This window comes from Penicillium arizonense (genome assembly GCF_001773325.1).
Source record: "Penicillium arizonense strain CBS 141311 chromosome Unknown PENARI_contig004, whole genome shotgun sequence".
NCBI lineage: Eukaryota > Fungi > Ascomycota > Eurotiomycetes > Eurotiales > Aspergillaceae > Penicillium > Penicillium arizonense.
Genome location: NW_019173281.1, coordinates 383,169 through 403,892, shown reverse-complemented (window position 1 = coordinate 403,892; position 20,724 = coordinate 383,169). Strand labels below are relative to the sequence as shown.

Below are 20,724 nucleotides of genomic sequence, written 5' to 3'. Positions count from 1 at the left end.
TATACTTTATTACCAGATATGTATTCATTGTTTCTCAAACATGCAGCAGGTCATGATTTACTCCAGCCTGACTTTGCATGTATTGACTCAAGCTACACTTGCAGTTTGACGTTCAAGATAAAAATCGGAAACCGTGTAAAAGAGGAATAGAACCATCAAGTTTAAGAAAAGTCAGATGACATGTATACAACCTGAGTCTCAGACCCAGGTAAGAAGTAATGAAAAAGTGTCTTGTAAAAACAACAAGGAAGAAAAGAAGGAGAAAAAAAAAGAACAAAGGAAAAGAGTCCAGTCCAGTCCATCATATCCAAACAATTTACGCCATATCCATCACCGTCGCCTTCTCACCCATTCATCAATTCATGCTCATGCATTCGCAAAAACGCGACCAATGAGTCAATAGACTCCCAGAGCCATACATAATCTGAATTCCCAGAATCCAGTAAAATCAAATCAAACAGCCAGAGGGAAGGAACTAATTCCCAGACCTCCAACTAAAGAACTTTCGAAACCCTTTCCTCTGCGAGAAAGACATCTTCCGCTCATCACTCTTCCTCCTATGAAACTCAAACCGAGGACTCGTATCCCCATTCCCATTCCTGCGCTGCAACTCTTCAAGAGCGCGCGCAGACCCACTCGCACCCCTCAACCCCATATTCTCTGCATTCGCAGCTGCGAGAACAGATTGGACGTGCGGGTCTAGGTAGACGGGATCGTATGTGTATGGATCGGAGGGGGAGTGGGGGTGGGAGTAGGAGTTTGGTGTTGAGGGTAGTTGGGGAGGAGTTGAGTAGTGGTTGTGATGATGACGGAAGGGTGGCGGTTTGGGGTAGGGGTATGCAGATGTAGAGGTTGAGTCGAAGGGAGAGTAGAGGGGCGAATTGATTGGTGTGGCGAGAGGTGTCTCTTGTGGGGTGTGGAAGTCTTGTTCTAGTTCATAGAAGATGCCTCTGTCGCGCTCGTTTACTTGGGCCCATTCGCCGTTGGCGTAGACTGGGGAGCCTGGTTCGCCGATTTCGCTCTCTTCTGAGAAGGTGTGTTGGGATGAGGAGACCGGGCGGGAGTCTGTTTCTGTGTGAGAGAGGGGTGGTGGGTTTGTTTCTGAGGATGGGGTTGTTGTTTGGGAGGTAGATGCGCCTCTATAGCGGAATGAGTGGTTGGCTTGGTAGTCGTCGTTGTCGGCATTAGTGTCGCCGTCTGTGTCGGCGTCTGTATCTTGAATTAAGTCGATGTGCGAGGTTGGTTCGTCTTGTACAGAGTGACTCCAGTGGCTGAAGTGTGGGTTGTAAGGAAAATCTGGTAGAGAGCGGACGTGATCGTGGATCACTGGTGAGGACGACGGGATATCCGTGGTCTGGGGCTTGGGAGTTGAGCAATCGGGTTGGAGAGAATTATACAGCGAGTTGGTAGAATAGAAGGATGGCAATGAGGCATCGGTGAACTGGGACAGGGACACCCGGTCCAGTCCCTGTTCGAGGGAGAATGCCGAGTCTCGGTTGTCGGAGAGCATGGAGCAACTATCGACATCTTCGATATACGAGACAATACGTGCGAGGTCCAGCGACTTGCGCGGATTCAAGATCTCAAAGCAGGCACCACCGTGCGAGACGGTGGGGACGGCCTGCGTGTGAGCCAGCATTGAGTCTGATTGTTGAGAACGAGGTCTAGCTTTAGCTTCAGCCTGGGCCCGGGCGTTTTTTTGAAGCTTCTCGCGGAAAGTATTCTGTTATTGTTAGCTGGTTGCCTTGCATATGTGTTTTAGGTCACTCACCAATCGCTTCCTATTATTAGGTCTAACACGAGTGCCGTTCTCTGAGACAACAGTAATCCGTGGGGATTGGGGCTGGACGTGAACTGCGCAGGGATGTCAATAAATAAACAGCCAAAGTCAATTCTGATCGATCACTTACCAGGCTGAGCTTCGCCGATTTCGGCTTCTTCACTCCGCTGTGAGATGATACTGTGCGAATACGAAGGCGACAGTGGCGGAGGAGTCGATGCGACAGAGACAGAAGAGGGAGGAAGGGCAGATGGACGGTTCAAATGCAACGCAGCGGTCTTTCGCTTCAATTTCCCACCTGCATGATCGACGGGATCCGCAGAAAGTAACTTGCGATAATCATGGAGAGATAATGACCCCGTGATAGATCTGATGGGTCTCCTCGCGTCAAGGGGCGTACATGCATGAACAAAGCTGTCCGGCAGCTCCCAGTGTTCTATCTCGTTCATGATATGATGTATCCGTATCTTCTCTCTCACAACTGCCGGGTATCTCTTTCTAGGTGTTCGTCGCTTAGACCAACATCGCGTAGATCGAAACCCACTTCTCCACACTGAAAGTGATTCGTCAGATTTGGCTGCAAGGGAGTGAGGGGGTAGCTTACCGGTCACAAATGCAAGGTACAGATTAAGAGATGAAAAAAAGAGAATAGAGAATAGAGGAGGTAATTAAAGGTTTAAGAAGAACGCGGGATGAGCGGAAGTGCCTGGTTACAATGTATATCCACCTTATCCACGTTACCCATTTACCCACATGGAAGACAAGGCCGACAAGGACTAGATCCAACAGACCCAATCAGGCGAAGAACAATCCCAATCAGGTCACAATAAGATCCCGATTCAGAGGAGTCCAGACTCGTTCAGGAACGCTGTGTCTGGCGAACTCTGGCGAACCGTGGTTGACTTCTTTATGTAGACGTCATGATGAAAATTTCAAGAGAATACGATCGAAGATATCAAATAGTGGAAAAGTCGGTGAAACGTGGACTATCAAAGAACAAGGAACAAACAAGAATAAAATAAAGATTAACGTTAAAGAATGACGAATAATAGAATCCAATTGTCAAGGCACAGCTCATACATCACCTGCATGGATCTAAGATCTCCCCCCTAGTCGAATTTAGTGCGCCCCTAACACTGTTAGTGCCACACCTTCCCGCATCTTCCCCCACCAATCAACCTCCCCAGAGACCACATAGACATGAACCACTCAAAATATACAAGCCAGTCGGCGCCCAGAGCGAGCAAGTGTCTTACACCCAGGGCTGAAGCGAGGCAAAATGAGGAATTGGGCGAAAGCAGTCTAGCCCGCGTGATTGGCCACAACCCACTATGAAGTATTTTCTCGGGGGGCCAGTGGCGACTTGAATTTTCTGCATAGAACCCGTAACATCGATCCAGCCCTGGGGTGGAGGGCGAGGGAGAGGGCGTTAGATGCATGTACGGAATGTACGCATCATACCCTAACTTGCTCGCTGCATGGTACATACTTGCATCTGTACTTGGCACTTGGAACTTGGTACCTGAGCTGCCGGAGGTAAGGGTCGAATCTTTTCCTAGCGGCGTCGCCCGCTGGGTTGCTCTTTTGGGTATTTTCGCTGTTTTGAGTGTCGGGGATCCCGTTGACTTGGCTTTGTTTCATGATTCATGATTCACTATTCATGTATGGTGGCTGGTTGTGTGGGTGAATTGAATTTGTGTTACGAAGGTACTCGGTCCCTGGTTCCTTGGGTAGGCACAAGGCACCCATGCATGCCCTGACTGGAATACGACTGCATCCCACCCCGGATTAATGGATCGTCACACATGCAAAGACGTTCTTCGTTTTAACGGGTTGAGGTCTTGGGATCGCCGGAAGTTACTTTACACACCCTCTTCTCCCAACACGAAGTGACGAAGTGCCTAAGTGCCCGGTTCCGTGATCATGCGATCGGGATGGCTATTTTGTAGATGGTCGATCATTTACATTCATTTCCACGATCAAGTTTATTCACGGGGACTCCGGGACTCCTCAGTCATGCAGATTAAATAGAAACAGAGCAAGAGCAATTTTACAAACGTCAATGTGGTATCGAAGCGAATAAGCAAGGGAATAAGAAAATCAAGACCAAAAAAAAACAAGAAATAGGAAATAAGCATGCGAAGAATCAAACTCAACTCGGTCAGCATCAGCCGAGATCCCTTCAACCCGACAAATACAAGCCCAGCCCCGTCGCCTCCAATCAGTGACGTTTATACTTCTGTAGAAAATGGTCAGCCACACACCCCTTAAACAAAAACCCCTGCTAGTCCCGGGAGTCGGGAACAGCCGGGATGTCGTGCAGTCGTGAAACCACTTACGTCTTCCATTTTACGCCGGTTACTCGGATCCAAAGTATTCCCAGCACCAAGCAGAGTCTGTCCCACAGCCTTGGACACGCCGATTGCCGGCCGGAGGATGACTGTCGGCGCCCGTTTCCAGACTGCCTTTGCTGCCGCCTTTGCGCTGCCGCTCTCGACTACTTCGCCCGGTACGGCAACAATGGCGTCGCGCGCAAGCAGTAGATCGCGCTCGAGACCGCTGAATGCTCCGCGCAAGCCTTGTACCACTCCGACCGGTTGGTCTGCGTACAGGGATATGTTCTTGGCTTCGTCTTCGTCTGTGTTGTCGTCTTCGGTTGGTGCAGTTGGGGTCGTGAGGAGGTCTTCGGCGCCTTGCAGGACGGTCTGGGTGCCGATGGCTAGTTTTGCGCCGAGCTTGACCAGCTCATTCGAGGTTGTCTTGGCGAAGGCTAACGCACCCTTTTGGAAACTGCGCACTATTCGGCCGTCTTTTTTGTACTCGCGCATTGGGACCACGACTAGGTCGCGGACGCCGCTGCCGACGTTGACCAAGGACCGGATTGGGGCGAGGCCGGCTAGCACGCCTGGGAGTTGATTCTGTTTCACGTCTGGCATCCAGATATCGTTTAGGGTTTGGCCCATTCGGTCGAAACCGGAGATTCCGTAGATGATTACATGTCGTAGAACCATGTCGGCGCCGTCTAACACGAAGAAGTTCATGAACTCGGTTGTGCGGCCGGATCGGAGACCGGCGTAGTCAACCCGCTTGGGCTTGAAGTCTAGTTTGACTTGCACGGCGTTGACTTCGACTCGCTGGAGGAATGGAACGTCGCCAGGTGTGCTGGTCTGTTCGAGGGTTTCATCTCTGAACTCAAAGAATCGACTCATGAAGTCGAGGGCGTCTTGGTCGACATGCAATCGGAGTGGAAGAATGGTGGCCTGGTAAAGTTAGATGTCGGTTTGGGCAGTAAATACTTGAGTAACTTACTTTTAGAACAATTTCAGACGCAGCTAGCTCAGGAATTGGCTTCACGGTCAAAATTTCAAGGTGAACCATGCTCGTTCCACTCTCTTTCTCCCCGGCCTCATGCATGTATGTGGCGAATTTCTTCCACGTAGAAGTCGGAACATGGTCATAGATCTCCAGGTCCTTGACCCGTACATCCAGCGAACTCTGAGTTTCTTCTGAATCTGGCGGGAAGAGAACTAGATCGGCACAGACACCCTTCAACTCGAACGTCATCTTGTGGTGTTTGCTCCTGTGCAGACGCAGCTTCTTCTCCCTCTTAGATGTCGATCGACCCTGGCGGTTGGAGGCTCCAGTGATGGTAGTGGAGGTTGCATAACTGCCAGTCTCGCTTGTCAAATCATCAATGTCGTTATTAATCTCGCGGTGAAGTTCCCGTGGATCCTTGTTCGCAGGAATGCCAATATAAATTGAATTGAAGAGGAAGTCTCCAATGACTGATTCCTCTTCATCTTCTGCCGAAGGTGACACTCGAGAACCCCTGGCACGCCGCTCTGTAGCCTTGGTCTCCACATCTTTGACAGCTTTGGAGATTGTGTCTCTGGTTCGTTGCCAGTCAAATCCATCAAAGAGATTCCAGATCACATGTACATCTCGCACTCTCACTCGCAATGGACTCCGATCGAGCCTGGTGTCGTTGGACAGACCGTATGTATTATGGGTGGAGTCCCATCGATGCGCAGTTCCACCGACAGCGGATTGCTTTGCAAAGTGGTCGTCTTGGAAGTCCAATTCCCCAATGCTCGAAGATACTTGGTATTGAGAATGGAAGCTGTCCAGAAGCTCATGTGAACTCGTCTCCATATTTCCACCGGCGCCAACAGCAAAGTCCCGCCTGACTGGATAGAAATCGCTGACATATTCAATTTCATCATGCAGCTCATCTTCCTTGTATGGCTCTTCAGAGTCCATTGTCAAGTCATCCCGGTCACTATCGGGAAGAGGATCAGCAGCGAAAGCATCCCCGGTAAACGAAGCAAACATGTCTTGAATAGGCATGACTTCTGTTCGATACTTGACATTGACATTGGTTGGTGTCGGAGGCTGAAGTCCATTGATAATACTGATGAGCGTCTGAGTTGAATCCGCACACGTCTCCAGAATTAAGAGATCGTCTCTCAGCTCAACATCCAGAGACTTCGTCCCATCCTCGCCAAGGCGAGCCAGCTTCACGCCAGCTGTTGCTGATGAAATAGACGAAACAGGAACGTAGCCATTGTCTATATATGCCTGGGCTTGACTGCTTTGGGGGACAGCAGAGTCACGTTGATGTAGATTACCAGCATTGTTGTTGTTGGATACATCATCAATGATCATCACTGATGCCTTTCTGATATCCAACGATGCCTCAGCAGATAGCTCCCCGTGCATGCTACCTCCGAATTTGGCGTTGGTGAGAACAGCAAGACCCTTGGCAGGAGAATTGCGAGGGTTCAGGCCAAGGACGCAATCTCTGAAAACAACCGACAACTTAAGTGGCTTTGCTGGAGACTTGGATTTATCGGAAGTCCTTGGTGACCCCGATATTGACGACAACAGGGAATGCTCCGCAAGATTGGCAATAGAGTTGGCCATATCACTGGCCAAGTCTCCACTTGTCTTATCATTGCCGAGTCCGAGGAAAGCTGTGACAGCTGGGATCTTGTACTCGACAAGCAGGTTATGCAATTTGATACGGTAGGTGGGATCCATCTCATCGGGTATGAAACGAGCCATGAGAACCGGTGGTCGAGTTTTGAGTGCCGTTTCAAATTTGCTCGGTGGCCACAGTGCCTCTCCCACCAGTTCTTCGTCGTCATTCCGCTTCACGGTGATTTTTCCGACTTGAGCCGCAGTAAGTGAGGGCATAGTAATGATTGCCACCTCGGCGTCCGTAAGGTGACTGTTGATGTCCCCGACCTCGCCGCCAATATGGACGTGGCTATCTAACTCGCGGATTAACACGAGGGTAAGAATGCCAGGACGGTCATCTTCCGGTAGGTATTTAGTGACATTCGAAAGACGGCTCAGCTCAATGCCGAGGGATGAAAGAGGCTCTAATCCACTGATATCTGAGATCACAGCCTTAACTCCTGCCACCGTGACACGAAGAACAGAGCCTTGTCGTCGCTGCCGCAGCAGAGTATCCAACATGATATCGTCTTCTTCCTCGTATTTATCCTTTGACGGGGTAATCAACTTCAAAAGACGATCGAGATCAGGCTCCTTGGGCGCAAACAGGAATTCAACGCGAATGTTGTTCAGTGTTATCTTGGCCGGGGCGTCCGCTGAGTCGTCAAGAAGAAGCGGTCCGAGCAGTTTTGCCTTGTCAATTTGAATGCCAATACCTTCAAACCTGCTTACGACTTTGACAGCAGTAGTGGTGAGTTGGAGACAATGCGTCTCTCCGATAAGGTCTAGCAATATGCCACCGACTCTAGCGTTGACCTTCCACAATGGTGAATCGTTCTTAGCTTTGTTGTGGGCAGGCGCAGGAGTTTCGAAATGAACGCCACGTTTCTTAGGAGGTGGCTGGCCGCCCTTGACTGTGGAAACCGATGAGATAGAACTTCCGAGCTCAAGAATGGTACTGAGACCACCCATCCATCCCAAGACCTCTTCAAGGTACTGCACATTGAGATTCACATGGAGTGGCAGCGTAGAGATATCAACCTTGGCCAGGTTTGGTGACTTGACCAAGGAAATAGAGATGTCGCCTGAAGATGCCGCAGTATCACGAGTAGATTCGCGCATCTTTAATGTCTCGTTGAAGGAGATGAGATCTTCAGAAGCAAATCCGAAGCCAAACTTCGACAATTCAAGTTTCAACTTCAGGGTAGTGTTTTGAGACGAAATTCGACCATTCAGACCAGATGCCGTGACACGAAGTATTACATCTTCCATGCTATACGGAGGCTGCAGAGGCGAGCCGGTGCCCCTGGGTGAATGGGCATGCCCCGTGACATGCTCAAGAAACTTCACTGAGATATCATGAACGAAAAGATGTAGAGGCGGTGTGAATGGTCGTTCGTCCTTAGGCAATTGCCTTTCACAAAGGTCTTTTTCAGCCGGGCTGAAAGCATGCAGAACCTTTTGCCCTATCTTGGTTAGAAGCCAGCCGGTTGCAATGTCGAAGTGCACAGAGGCTGAAAACACTTCAACAGCAATTTCATGTAGACTAATGCTAGAGCTTGACTGGTGTGGCTCTGGGGTCTGAGGATCTTTTCCAAACGCAGGGGACTCAGATGAACCTCTCTCAAACCTGGTGGAAGCATAAGTCTTGGAGGCGAGCAGGCTATCTTCAACCGCAGAATCCCGAAAGCTGACAGTAGAATCTTCCAAGTCACTGTCTGCTCTATGCCTTGATGGGGTAGTTGAAGGATAGCTGGGCACTTCTTCCTCGGGTGGAGAGAGAGTAGATGGTACCCAGACCAAAATTTTGTCAAGACTGAAGATTGGCTTGTTCGTTTCATTGATCCTGTGGATGTCAGGCGATGATGGAGTTGATGCCCTATCTCGATGCACAAAGTTCTGCTCTTGGTTGTCCCCAGTCTGATCGACAAAGTATTCCTGCGATTGAGCTGCGATTTTGGGGGTATCTCCATCTTTGGGCTTTTGGCTGGATTTCGTATCTTCCGGTGCGATATTCGTAGAGTGATAACCAGATGCGCTGCTCTGGTTTCCTGCAGAGTTGAACGATTCCCATGCTCCAGGCATGTTCGGCATGAAACTCTCACTCGGTTCTTGTCTGCTAGGTTCCTGGCTAATGGCACTCATATAGAGGCTTTGCGCTTCATCATGAGAGAAGTACTTAGACTCGAGAAGTTCGGCATTGGGGGTGACGTCTTGTGAACCTGTACTGCCACGCTCCGAGGTTGGAGAAGATGTATAAGAAGGTTGTAGCGCTGCGCTAATATGGGATCTTTCATTATATTCATTGTCGTCGTAATCATTGAGGTTGTGCATGGGCTGCACTGGTTCGTGAGGTTCGGAGCCGGTCTGGCTTTGATGCGAGTCGTAAAGGTGGCGCACATGGAGACTCTCGGGTCGAAGTGAAGCTTGTGAATACTGTTCAGCATCGTATCTCAGACTCATGCTTGCCGGGTTGGGCGACGAGTCGCTTCTTTCACTTTCAGCGAGTGCATCCTCGTGTGGTTGTATAAATGGTGACTGTCCGTCATCAAAGTCATCAAATTGATTGTCAATCACCGAGTCTAGATACCCCGGGTTGTCTTGGAATGGATCATCTCCAAAGACCTGAGAGTCTTCGGGATACCCACCATGATAGCTTCCTTCAGAATCCGCATCTGAGAAACGGCCATGAGAGAAGGTAGATGCTCCCAAGCTATGCCCGGTAACATTTGAACGGTAAAGGACTTGCGGTGGTTCGAATATAGTTGACTGTGTCATGGAGAGGGGTTGATCCAGTAACGGAGGTGATGGGGTTCTGCTTGATGGCTGACTTTCCTTTGAACGTGTCGTCGTTGGCGATGGAGGAGCCGCAAACCGGGAGTAATTCGAAAATACCATCGGGTCCGAAATCAAGCCCACATTTATGTCCGCGATTGAGATGAGTCGCTTTCCTTCTCGGGAAGGGAATTCCTCCGCAGTGGTTGTTGTCTCGGATACCCCGTGGACATCGATCTCCCCGACGCTCAACAGACCCCCAACAAGGTCCGGTTTGTCTTCTGGCTGCCTCTTGGACATCCCATCCTGCTTCAACTCCATATCCACTCGCACAGCGACATTCTTGATCGAGAGTTGTAACCGATCTATCACACCCTTGACAAACCCGGCGACAAAGCTCGGCAACGACGTCGTCTCGCTTCCAAGTCCAAGCTCATCCTCCTCGTCATCGGCGCCATAAGCCAACGGATCGTGTGATAAAACCTGAGACTGTGACGATATAGCAGCCTTCAACTCATCCCGCTCCTCCTTCGGCTCCGACTCAAGGAACGACTGCGCCAGATCAGTCGCTGTAGGCACCACGGCCGATGCAGACTTAGAACCTCTCTCCTTCCCATGTTTCTCCAGACTCGACTCGTCTGACGATATTCGAATATGCACGTCAATACCACTCGCCTCACAAATGACCCCGCTGCTGTAGATATCGGCCGGGATGGTTATTCGAAGGAGCTGGATTCGAGCACTGAGCAGTTCACACGACGAAGGAAGGTTCAAAAGCGTCGCTAGTTTCTATATCATAAAGATCCACATGTCAGTCGACGCGTTTTCCAGTTCATAGTTGATGGTCAACAAATGGGCCCTCCCCGCAGCCCGCACCCGACATCGACCACCACCGCAACCTCCAACTTCCCACTCACTTCTGCTTTTAACCCGACGTCTCTTAACTCGACTGTACTTCTTTGTCCCCAGCGGATGCCCAAGTTGTCCAGGTCGAGCGCCTCGGTGTCCACCAGCCCGGCGCGGGAGAGGGCGTACTTGAGCAGCCGCTTCTGAAAGAACGATGGTAGGAAGTACCCCATCGTGACTGAGAGCCTTGAAATGGCTTACTCAAGTACTGGAGGAAATCATCGAAACTGAGAAGAAGCCCCGAGGGGAGTGAAGGGAGGAGGTGTCGATGACGTTCCGGGCAGCTGATAAAGGCGATAAGTGAACCGAGTCAGGCGGCGACCGTTTGTTGACTCCCAATGTCTTCCCGGTGTTTGCTGTCCTACTTGTTCGAATATTGGAGATTTTGCCACTGTAATACTGTAATGATTGAAAACGCCATTCATGTCTGTTTTTAGGTGACTATATATGTCTTAACATCCCGTGATCAAACTAGTCATCGACATCAAACTCCGCAAACTCCAAAACGATCCACTCGCAGAACTTCTCAAATTCAGATCCAAAGTCACGCAAGCGCTCAGATTTCAGCCCCTTGCCCATCACCCCGTTCTGGATGCCAGCCTTCCACTCGGCCGTTGATTGATCTTCGTAGCAGCTCCACCGGATGGAGTTCTGAGCCATCATCGATAGGCCGACCAAATCCACATTTTCCAGTCCCTGCAACGCTTGCCAGAAATCATGTGTCAGTCCATTCCGCCCATGGCCAAGGATTGCGGGGTCATCGTTGCACAGCGAAACGGGTACGCCTCTGGATAATAATGCGGGGAGAGGGTGGGATTTGATGGAGCTGGCAAGGCGGAGGACCTCGTTTGAAATTGGGCAGCATTCAACGAGGATCTTCTTTTCTTTGACTAGGTCAATCAGGAGAGGGTGTTTGTAGAGCGAGAAGCCATGGCCGATTCGTCGCGTGCCGAGGAGGATGGCATCGAACAGGTTGTGGTCAGTCGCATCACCATCACCTAGGCATTCACCGGCGTGGAAGAAGAAGGGAATATCAACCCCTTCTTCTGCACATTGCTTTCGGAACCAGAATAGGATCGGGACAAGGTCAACAAGTGGTCTTCCCCGATCTTCTTGTCCGACAAGGTCGAACCCGCAGAACAGATCGGGAAATGCCTGCTTCGACTCAATGCACTGCTTCATACTCTTGATAATGAGGTCATTGGAAAAGCGGCGTAGCGTAGTCCAGATCAGTCGGGCATCGTAGAAGTGCTTCCCTTCTTCCGACTCCTTGAATTGATCCACCACCTCTTCCACCACGCGAGCCCACTCGAAGAAGTCCGTGTCAGGCTCATCATTTCCTTGTCTCCTGTACTTGAAGTTAAATCCGATCCGGAATTCCACGTATCGGATACCATCGGCAGCCAATTGTCCAAGCAAACGGTGAAGACAGACCCGGAAAATAGGCTCATACATGAGTAAGGAATCGATAATGGGGAAGGTGTTCTGGAACAGACCCCAGATTGCATCGACTCCGTGATGGTGGTGGTATGAGTGCTCGGGCATGAGCACACAGCGACTAGTCAGCCATTCCCGGAACCCCTTCTCCCCTCCATTAGGGAAAGACGAGGCAGCTTTCTGGATTGAGATCAACGATAAAGGCTCGTATGTCTGAGTCCAGATACTGGGCTTCTCCTCTGATATGCTCAGGGGCTGCGAGGAATACTGGAACGTCAGAGGCGCGGAGTCCAAGTCTTTCTGTGTGATCAATGGACCCGGGGCAGTCATGTGTATCCCCGGCGTGGAGAATGCCTGGTCAAGCAAAAATTCGATATCGAACATGGCATCCATGTGCGCGTGGAGAAGGGAGCCTTTCGGCATCTTCTCCACAATCTTCCACAGTTTGGTTTTCTCCATGCGCCCTTTGGCCAAATTAAACATGACGCCCGGGTAGAGGATCTCATCTGACTGGTGGGCGGCAGCTTCGTCTAATCCACTGGTCCATAGTTCGTTCTGCTCCTGGGCTCGGATCTGCGAAACGATCTTCGATGCCCGGGCGGCTATAGGCGACAGTGATTTGCGGAGGTTTGCATCTGGGGAGGATCAGTTTGATTACACTGGAACTGGGGAACTGGGGAATTGGGGAACTACCATGACGTCTCTTTTGCTCTTCCACGATAAGAGCATCGCGTCCTTTGAGATATTGTTGGATAAAGGGATCACCGAACTGTGGGATGCCCTCCTCGATTTCCCATTCGTTATCCATGTTGGTGTTAAAAGAAGAAGTTCAGAAGAGGGGCAGATGCTCCCCGCCTTTCCGTTTCCGATTATGCTTATTCTGCTCTTCTTCCCCTAAATAGGTCTATTTGTAGCGAGTTGATTTTTCTTTTTTCTTTCTTTTTTCTGTTTTGATTGGGCTAATTTACACACAAATCAGCCTCATTTGAACCTTGATGTATTTCCTCCCGCTGACCGTCGGTCTACGGGGATATATCACTCGGCGTTCGCCGCAGAGTTATAGTCCTATGAAATAGACTTCAAAAAGAGATACACACACAAATAACACGAATAACAAAGAGCGTGTGTGTGCCAAGCTAACTATCGGAGCCGTGGATATCAAGTGGACACTCCGAACTCTACCGCTTATTGACTGAGTCTCCAGTTTTTCAACGCTAAATTTACCCTAAATTCCCTCATCCGTGATAAGTCACACAATGCCTATTTGTGAAATACTCGCTCTTCCCGTCACACAACAGGCCAGGCACTCGATCTACTGACCTCGGTACTCCATACAAATGAGAAAAACTCTCTCAGAGCACGCGACTCCACAAACGTGCATAATAAACAGTGCGGAGAGACTTTCCAACCGCTTAGTCTGATCTACACGCGACCAATCACCACCGCGACATGAGTCTAAATGGGTCGGTGGCAAGATATCTCTACCTAAACAGAGCTAGGCCACCGACATAGTGCAACCGTCTTATCAATGGCTCCAAATATGCGGTTACATGTGGCTCTGGGTGGCTCGACGTGAGACGGGAGCCCCGTCGGCCTGTCCGTTCATTGGTGTGTCGACCCCAGAGCTGGACGAGAAAGGGAGGTCTCCGATGGCTAGCCTTGTTCCTATCCTTGTTAGCGTTCTCTCTATCTCTTCCAGAAATCCCCGCACAGATTGTCTCGCGTGGCAAGTGAAAAATAAATTGGAATGCCAGTAAAGTTGGAGATAAGTTAACCGACTTCTCTTATAAAACCCTTCGCTCGCCGATCTTCCCTTGCAGCACGGGCGGGTCTTGTCTAATTTTTGGGTCTTTGGTCTTTTTTTTTATATCGTAATTGCACTTGAGTTTGCACTTGAGTTTGCATTCAATTCTGCACACTTTTGGACAATGGATAAATCCACGGAGGCCACAGCCCAGGCTGTCCCCCATGACCCTGTGCTGGATCCAGAGAACCAACATCACCACACTCATCACCACCATACAACCTACGCCGAAGAAGGTCGCCAAGATGAAGTAGTCTACTCCAGCGATGTCAAGTTCGACAAAGCCGTGGTCCCCGAACCGACACCACTGGATCACGAGAGCAAGTCCAGCTCTAGGGATGAAGAAGCTGCTGAAAGCTACCCCCAGCGAACATGGTATCGGCGCGCGATGAAGCATCGGAGACACGCCGTCCATTTGGTCGTTTGGCTCTTATTTACCGGGTGAGTTGATGGAGTCCACTCTGGAATCTGGAAATGCGGGTATCAACACCTTTCAAAGCAGAGACTCATGCTTCTTTTAGCTGGTGGATTGCTGGTCTGATTTTGCATCGGTCTGACCTCGGATGGCTCATCCCATTCCTGCTGTATCTTGCTATCACCCTGCGCATGATCTTCTTCTATGTTCCCATCACCATCGTGACGAAGCCTATGAGCTTCGTGTGGTCACACACTGCCCGTGTGATCGTGCGCGCGATCCCAGAGAAGTTAAGGACGCCCGCTGGCGCCCTGGTATGCATTGCTGTAATCATCATCGGAGCATTCGCCTCCCCAGAGTCCGAAGATAACACGCGTGCCAGCCGTGCCGTCAGTCTCTTCGGTATGGTAGTCTTCATCTTCGGCCTGTGGCTCACATCCCGCAATCGCAAGAAGATCATCTGGCACACTGTCATCGTCGGCATGCTGTCACAGTTCATCATCGCACTGTTTGTGCTCCGCTCCGGCGCAGGTTATGACATCTTCAACTTCATCTCCGAGCTGGCTCGTGACCTCCTCGGATTCGCCATTGAAGGTGTAACCTTCCTGACCAGCGATGACTTCTACAAGCTCGAAAAACCCTTCGCTCCTGCAAACTTCTTCCTCATCAGCGTCATCCCCGCCATCATCTTCTTCGTCTCCATTGTCCAGCTCTTATACTACACCAGCGTGCTGCAATGGTTCATCGGCAAATTCGCCGTCTTCTTCTTCTGGAGCATGCGCGTCTCCGGCGCCGAAGCCGTCGTTGCAGCCGCATCACCTTTCATCGGACAAGGCGAATCAGCCATGCTAATCCGTCCCTTCATCCCTCACCTCACAATGGCCGAACTCCACCAAGTCATGTGCTCCGGCTTCGCAACAATCGCTGGAAGTGTCCTCATCGCCTACATCAGCATGGGCGTTAACCCCCAGGCACTGGTGAGTTCCTGCGTCATGAGTATCCCAGCCTCCCTGGCAGTCTCGAAGCTGCGCTGGCCCGAAGAAGAAGAAACACTCACAGCCGGTCGTGTCGTCGTCCCCGATAACGAAGAACACCGCTCCTCAAACGCCCTGCACGCTTTCTCCAGCGGTGCCTGGCTTGGTCTGAAAATCGCCGCTATGATCGGGGCCACCCTGCTCTGTATCATCTCCCTCGTCGGTCTGGTTAACGGCCTCCTCACTTGGTGGGGCAGGTATCTAAATATCAACGATCCCCCTCTGACCCTGGAATTGATCGTCGGATACATCTGTTACCCGATTGCTTTCTTACTCGGTGTTTCCCGTAACGGCGATCTACTGAAGGTTGGCCAGCTAATCGGTCTCAAGCTCGTTACTGTGTGTCCTTCCCCATCCCCAGCATCCTTTTTCAATAATCTAACCAAATCTCTAGAACGAATTTGTCGCCTACAATGCTCTCCAAACCTCAGCAGACTACGCCGACCTCTCAGACCGCTCCCGTCTCATCGCCACCTACGCTCTCTGTGGTTTCGCCAATATTGGATCCCTGGGTAACCAGATCGGTGTGCTGTCGCAGATCGCGCCTTCTCGTGGTGGTGATGTGTCGCGTGTTGCGTTCAGTGCTATGATTACTGGTGCTATTAGTACTTTTACTAGTGCTACTATTGCTGGTCTGCTTATCACTAATGAGAAGCAGTATTTCAGTTCTTGATTGGCTGGATTTTAATTGGCTAGGTGTGGACCTTGTATTTAATGTTGGATATTGACATTATTGTTTTGAATATATTTTCGGCTTTTATGTATTATAGCTGGCGTGTCATTGCCGCTACATTTGAGGTTGAGAATGGATATCTACAACAGTTGATACATATACTAGTTAGGCTCCAACAGTTTAATAGAACTTTGATTGATTGATTGAACTCAATTCAACAATACACTACACTAAACCTAAAAAATCTAGGACAAGAGGCAAACCTCCAAGCCAAAAAAGCAAGATGCAAAACCACCCAGAAGTTCAATTCACGGGTAACAAGAACATGCCACGCCTGTACTTGAATGCGTGAAACTCCCATCGAATAAAGAATAAGAAAAAAACAACCAGCGAACAAAACTCCCAGGCCCATGGATGTGACCGTTATGCATGTGCAGCACGTTCCCAAACCCCCAACTGAGTAGGCATTTGGACCAACCGACGCCAATGCAAAATGAAAACGAAAGGACATGCAATGTAATGTTCAATCTATTCCTCGTCCAAATCACGGTGGCGGGCCAGCACGTGACGCTTGAATTCTTCCTGGTCTGAGTCCCAGAGTTCGGCGGCTTGGGCGTTCAAGGGACTCGCGCTGTGGTTTGTTAGTACTGTATGTTTATTGCATTGGATTACTAGGAGAGGGGTGGTGGGGTTATGTGCATACTTGTTAGGTTCACCCAGGAGACTCTGCAAGCTAAGAAGCACGCTCTGGACATTGTAGACGGCACTCCACTTGTCCTTGAGGATGTCGAGGCAGATACGGCCCGAGAAGTCGAAGTTGGGGTGGTAGATTGGGGTCTTGAAGAGGACAGTTGGGGGCGAGTAGGGATAGTTATTAGGAAAAGCGAAGGAGAGCTTGAGGGTGAGGCCCTCGTAGGGTGTCTCGGTCGGGCCGATGATTGTTGCTGTCCACGAGAGGAGGTTGCCGTCTGCGTCCGGAAAGGCGGAGATGCCGGGGGATGGGGAGAGCATGAGCTGCATCAGTTCGGCTTGGAGTCTGTACGGATGAAAGAGAGCTTGTCAATTTCTTGTTTTCAAAAAGGGAGATGCCTTGTGGGCTATTTGAGGGTGTTTGCGCGGGGGAAACGAACCGCTTGGTGACGCTCTGCGTGTCGCTTCTTTGCGCAGTAGTGCTGAGCTTAGATGCTTCCAGCGCGTCGGGCGCTGAGTTCTGCGTGTCCTCCATGCTGTAGTCCATGTTGAAAGATGAGAGTCTCAAGGGTTGGAGTGGTGTTAAGGTGGACTGTGGAATGCTGGTGTAGCGAGGTTGGAATGACGCCGGATCCGTCAAGTGATCCGCTGAGAACGTCTGATGCGAGAAACCGAGAAACTGAGCAACCGAGAGACCGTGAAGGTTATGCTCGGAAGTTGAGGAGTGTTCAAGTAAGTGGCCAAGTCCAAGTGTAAAGGAAAGAAGTCAAAGAAAAGTCCGAGTGGATTTGTTTACTGCTAAGCGCCCCGGGCAACGAGACCCCGCTACGAACTTCGTTAGCACAATATAATTTCATGGCCTCCAGGGCAACATACGAGCCCTAATCTAACGAGGTAAGATACATCGGTTCAAAGCGTTAAATCTGGATATAATACTGATTTTCAAGTGGTCTCGAGGCAGGAAATGCAGGCCGATCTGGCAGACTTAGTGCGATCGGAGTCAATGCGGGTCTGTGCAGTTTCAAATCTATAAGAACTAAATGATGCAGATAGAAATAGGCCAAGATATATCATATAGCATAGATGCTAGACATGAATCTTTACACATATCTAGCGTCACTGATGTGGTCTGCCTAGTCAACACACTTCCCGTTCAGGATAAAGTGGCCCGCGTATCCCGCGTCTCCCTCGCGTTCAGCCTCATCCCTGCTTCAACCACTCACGATGCCCTTTTAGTCTCTAATATCCCCTGTCTGATTTTAACGTAAGCTCGTGGTGAGCTTCCCAACTCCACAATGCAGCATTCGCAGCTTGCCCCGCTCCCAGACGACGTGCCGTTTCGCATCGTGTCCAAGACCATCGGCCAAGGTGCCTATGCCTGGTAAGGCAGTATCCTATCTTCGCCCAAAGCCAGATCTAACGTAACGTGTCTTGAACTCTCATAGTATCAAGAAAGCCTGCCCACTCGATTCAGATAACCCCGTCTTCGCAGTCAAGTACATCCACAAAGATTATGCCGCACGCCACGGGAAGATCAGCGCAAGACAACTCCAATTGGAGGTGACGGTACACAAACATGTCTCGGGCCATAGGAATATCATCAGTTTCTACCAGACAGGCGAAGACAGCGTGTGGCGTTGGATCGCCATGGAGTTGGCTGAAGGCGGGGATCTCTTCGATAAGATCGAGGCCGACGAAGGTGTGGGCGAGGACATTGCCCATGTCTATTTCTCCCAACTCGTCAGTGCCGTGAGCTTCATGCACTCCAAGGGCGTGGGGCACCGCGATATCAAGCCCGAGAACATGCTGTTGACTGGGGATGGGAACCTGAAGATTGCGGATTTTGGTTTGGCCGCGCTGTTCGAGTACAAGGGGACGCGGAAGCTCTCTACCACGTTCTGTGGGAGTCCTCCGTATATTGCACCTGAGGTCATTACCAGCAGTACCCGGGGTCCTAACAAGGGAGCTGGATATCATCCCGACCTGGTAGACATTTGGTCTTGCGGGATTGTGCTCTTCGTCCTCTTGGCGGGCAATACGCCATGGGACAGTCCTACAGACGATAGCTTCGAGTTTCACGAATATGTAGCGACAAATTCACGAACAACCGATGAGCTTTGGCAGAAGTTGCCACCAGCCACGTTATCACTGCTACGTGGCATGTTGACAGTTGATCCCAAGAGTCGATTCTCGCTGGAGGATGTGCGGAGACATCCCTGGTACACGCGTGCGAACAAGTTTCTTTCCGCTGATGGCAAGCTGAGGGATCCCATCAATCTTGCTACATCCATGTTCGAGTCGCTTCATATCGATTTCAGCCAGGACCCCCTGTCCCAACCGAGGAAAGGAGCTAGTCGCAGCTTTGACCAGATGGATATGGATGTTGACGACAGTGCAAACGCGGGAGGATTGTCCTCAACGCAGCCGGAGATGCTGGGCGGTGGTATGTTGATGGACTGGGACAACCCACAGGAATCCGATGTCTTCTCTTCAACCCAGCCTACTGGGAAACTATTCGCCTCCCAGGATGCAGTTATGGCAGGCCATCTCGAGGACGAGCCGTCCATGTCACAGTTCTCACAGCAGCCTTCAGTGCCAGTGAGCCGCACCCAAAACGCACAGAAGTTCCAGGATATTGTTCCCTCACGCCCAATGACCCGTTTCTACTCTGCTTGGGAGCTCAAGCTTCTCGTACCTCTCATTTGTGAGGCACTTCATCGACTCGGAGTCCCAGTGCCAAGTGTCCCTGCTGTGACTGCGGGAGACAGTTCTGCCATGATTCGGGTGATTGCCAAGGATGGCAGGATGTGTCCGCTGCAGGGCAAGGTACTCATTGAGTGTGTCTCAGAGGGCGTGTTCGAGGTTGAGTTCATCAAAATCAAAGGCGATCCGCTTGAATGGCGACGTTTCTTCAAAAAGGTGGCCATTCTCTGCAAAGAGGCTGTCTTCCGACCAGACGAGTAGCAGTGTTGCATGCCATATACTGTCATCTTCCTTTTTTGTTCTTCTATCTCCCCTTTTTTTGTGGATTTACTTTTACGCTTAATGTACGAATTATGACTGATTGATGGCGGGAAGATTGGGCCAGGCTGGAGTTTGGCTGTGGGAAAGGAACACCTCATATCATTCGCATCTTTTTATGTTTAATGTGCACATAGCTTGAATCATAACTTAGATGTGGTCTTACATTTGAGTTGCGGCTAGAACCAATAGTTCGATCCGGAGTTGAGCAAGAGCTTAAATCTAGTTGCAACGTCCAGTTGTTTACTTTCATTGTTTTCGAAACCAGTGGACCTGTCCGATAAGTCTCCCGAGCTTACTCTTCTCATGTCTCAGATCCCAAAACGTCATTAGCCTATCACTCCCATCTCTACATGTATACTCCGTACTCAAGCCCAATCCACGTGACGGTCTGGACTCGCAGATCATCGCGGGGGCAAACCCGACCAGAACCTCATCAAAGGACCTCACCCCTATCCCCAATGCAGTTGTCCCCTCGGCATGGATAAGCTGCCGGTAGAGATTCTATCCAAAATCATCGACCGTAGGCACCTCCCCCGAACTTCCCCGGCCAAGAGCTGATCGGAAAATCAGTCCTCACCCCGCGAGAGAAGGTCCAGCTCCAATCCATCAATAAGAAATTCTTTAACCTCGCCCGCGATAATAGTCAATGGCGACTGCACTGTTATGACCAGTCTTTGGCTGCCCGCCAGGCTTCCCGCCCGGCCCGCATATCCGAGAGTCCTCTTTCCGATACGACGGCGTCGCTGACCAACTTGGGCCAGGACTCGCTGCGTGAATTGATCCAGCCTTCTGTGTCTGGTTCTTATGCAGACTTTGAGGATCGGGAATTGTCTTGGGGGGAGAGGGCCCGGGCGGCGACTGATTGGGACTCTTCTGCGAGGGGGGAGCACGTTGATTGGTATTCGGAGTATATTGCTCGTCAGGGTCCTATTTCGTTGACATGGACTCAACAGCCGTCGGTCCGTCAGGACAACGGGAAGAATGGGCAAGCCTCTGAGGTTAAGGGCATGGGCCTGCTTAAGGATTGGAGTTCGGCGAGACAGAATAAAATCGTCGCTCCGCTTGAGGATGGCAGTGTCTGCATTTGGGATTTGAATCATTCGCATTCTGCTGACTCGCAGGCAAAAAAGGGCAAGATCCTTGGGATTAGTGAGCCGGGATTGCTTATGAAAAACCTGTCTGGGCGCCGTGATCATTCTCCTTCTAAGTCTTCGTTGGACTTTATCA

At 50.5% G+C, this 20,724-nt stretch overlaps 5 protein-coding genes across 5 annotated transcripts; 2 read left to right on the top strand and 3 right to left on the bottom strand.

Annotated features, from left to right (window-relative positions):
* Positions 1-475: 475 nt before the first annotated feature.
* On the bottom strand, positions 476-10,593 carry atg2 (uncharacterized protein; the record flags this gene model as incomplete). Its single annotated transcript, XM_022629507.1, has 6 exons — positions 476-1,723; positions 1,772-1,854; positions 1,911-1,947; positions 4,120-5,040; positions 5,090-10,303; positions 10,432-10,593. 6 exons carry the CDS (start codon positions 10,591-10,593, stop codon positions 476-478), a joined length of 7,665 nt encoding a protein of 2,554 aa, XP_022490678.1.
* Positions 10,594-10,891: 298 nt separating this feature from the next.
* On the bottom strand, positions 10,892-12,665 carry PENARI_c004G03820 (putative CECR1 family adenosine deaminase; the record flags this gene model as incomplete). The annotated part of the gene is made up of 2 exons (XM_022629057.1): positions 10,892-12,492; positions 12,551-12,665. The coding sequence occupies 2 exons, from the start codon at positions 12,663-12,665 to the stop codon at positions 10,892-10,894; spliced, it is 1,716 nt and encodes a 571-aa protein (XP_022491010.1).
* A 1,120-nt stretch (positions 12,666-13,785) lies between these two features.
* PENARI_c004G12171 (NupC/NupG family nucleoside CNT transporter) lies at positions 13,786-15,783 on the top strand (the record flags this gene model as incomplete). Its single annotated transcript, XM_022629496.1, has 3 exons — positions 13,786-14,102; positions 14,183-15,449; positions 15,505-15,783. 3 exons carry the CDS (start codon positions 13,786-13,788, stop codon positions 15,781-15,783), a joined length of 1,863 nt encoding a protein of 620 aa, XP_022490690.1.
* A 528-nt stretch (positions 15,784-16,311) lies between these two features.
* Positions 16,312-17,020, bottom strand: PENARI_c004G11444 (putative ubiquitin conjugating enzyme (UbcK); the record flags this gene model as incomplete). Its single annotated transcript, XM_022629453.1, has 3 exons — positions 16,312-16,414; positions 16,487-16,819; positions 16,914-17,020. The coding sequence occupies 3 exons, from the start codon at positions 17,018-17,020 to the stop codon at positions 16,312-16,314; spliced, it is 543 nt and encodes a 180-aa protein (XP_022490641.1).
* A 748-nt stretch (positions 17,021-17,768) lies between these two features.
* On the top strand, positions 17,769-19,437 carry PENARI_c004G09796 (uncharacterized protein; the record flags this gene model as incomplete). Its single annotated transcript, XM_022629362.1, has 2 exons — positions 17,769-17,854; positions 17,919-19,437. The coding sequence occupies 2 exons, from the start codon at positions 17,769-17,771 to the stop codon at positions 19,435-19,437; spliced, it is 1,605 nt and encodes a 534-aa protein (XP_022490825.1).
* Positions 19,438-20,724: the final 1,287 nt, after the last annotated feature.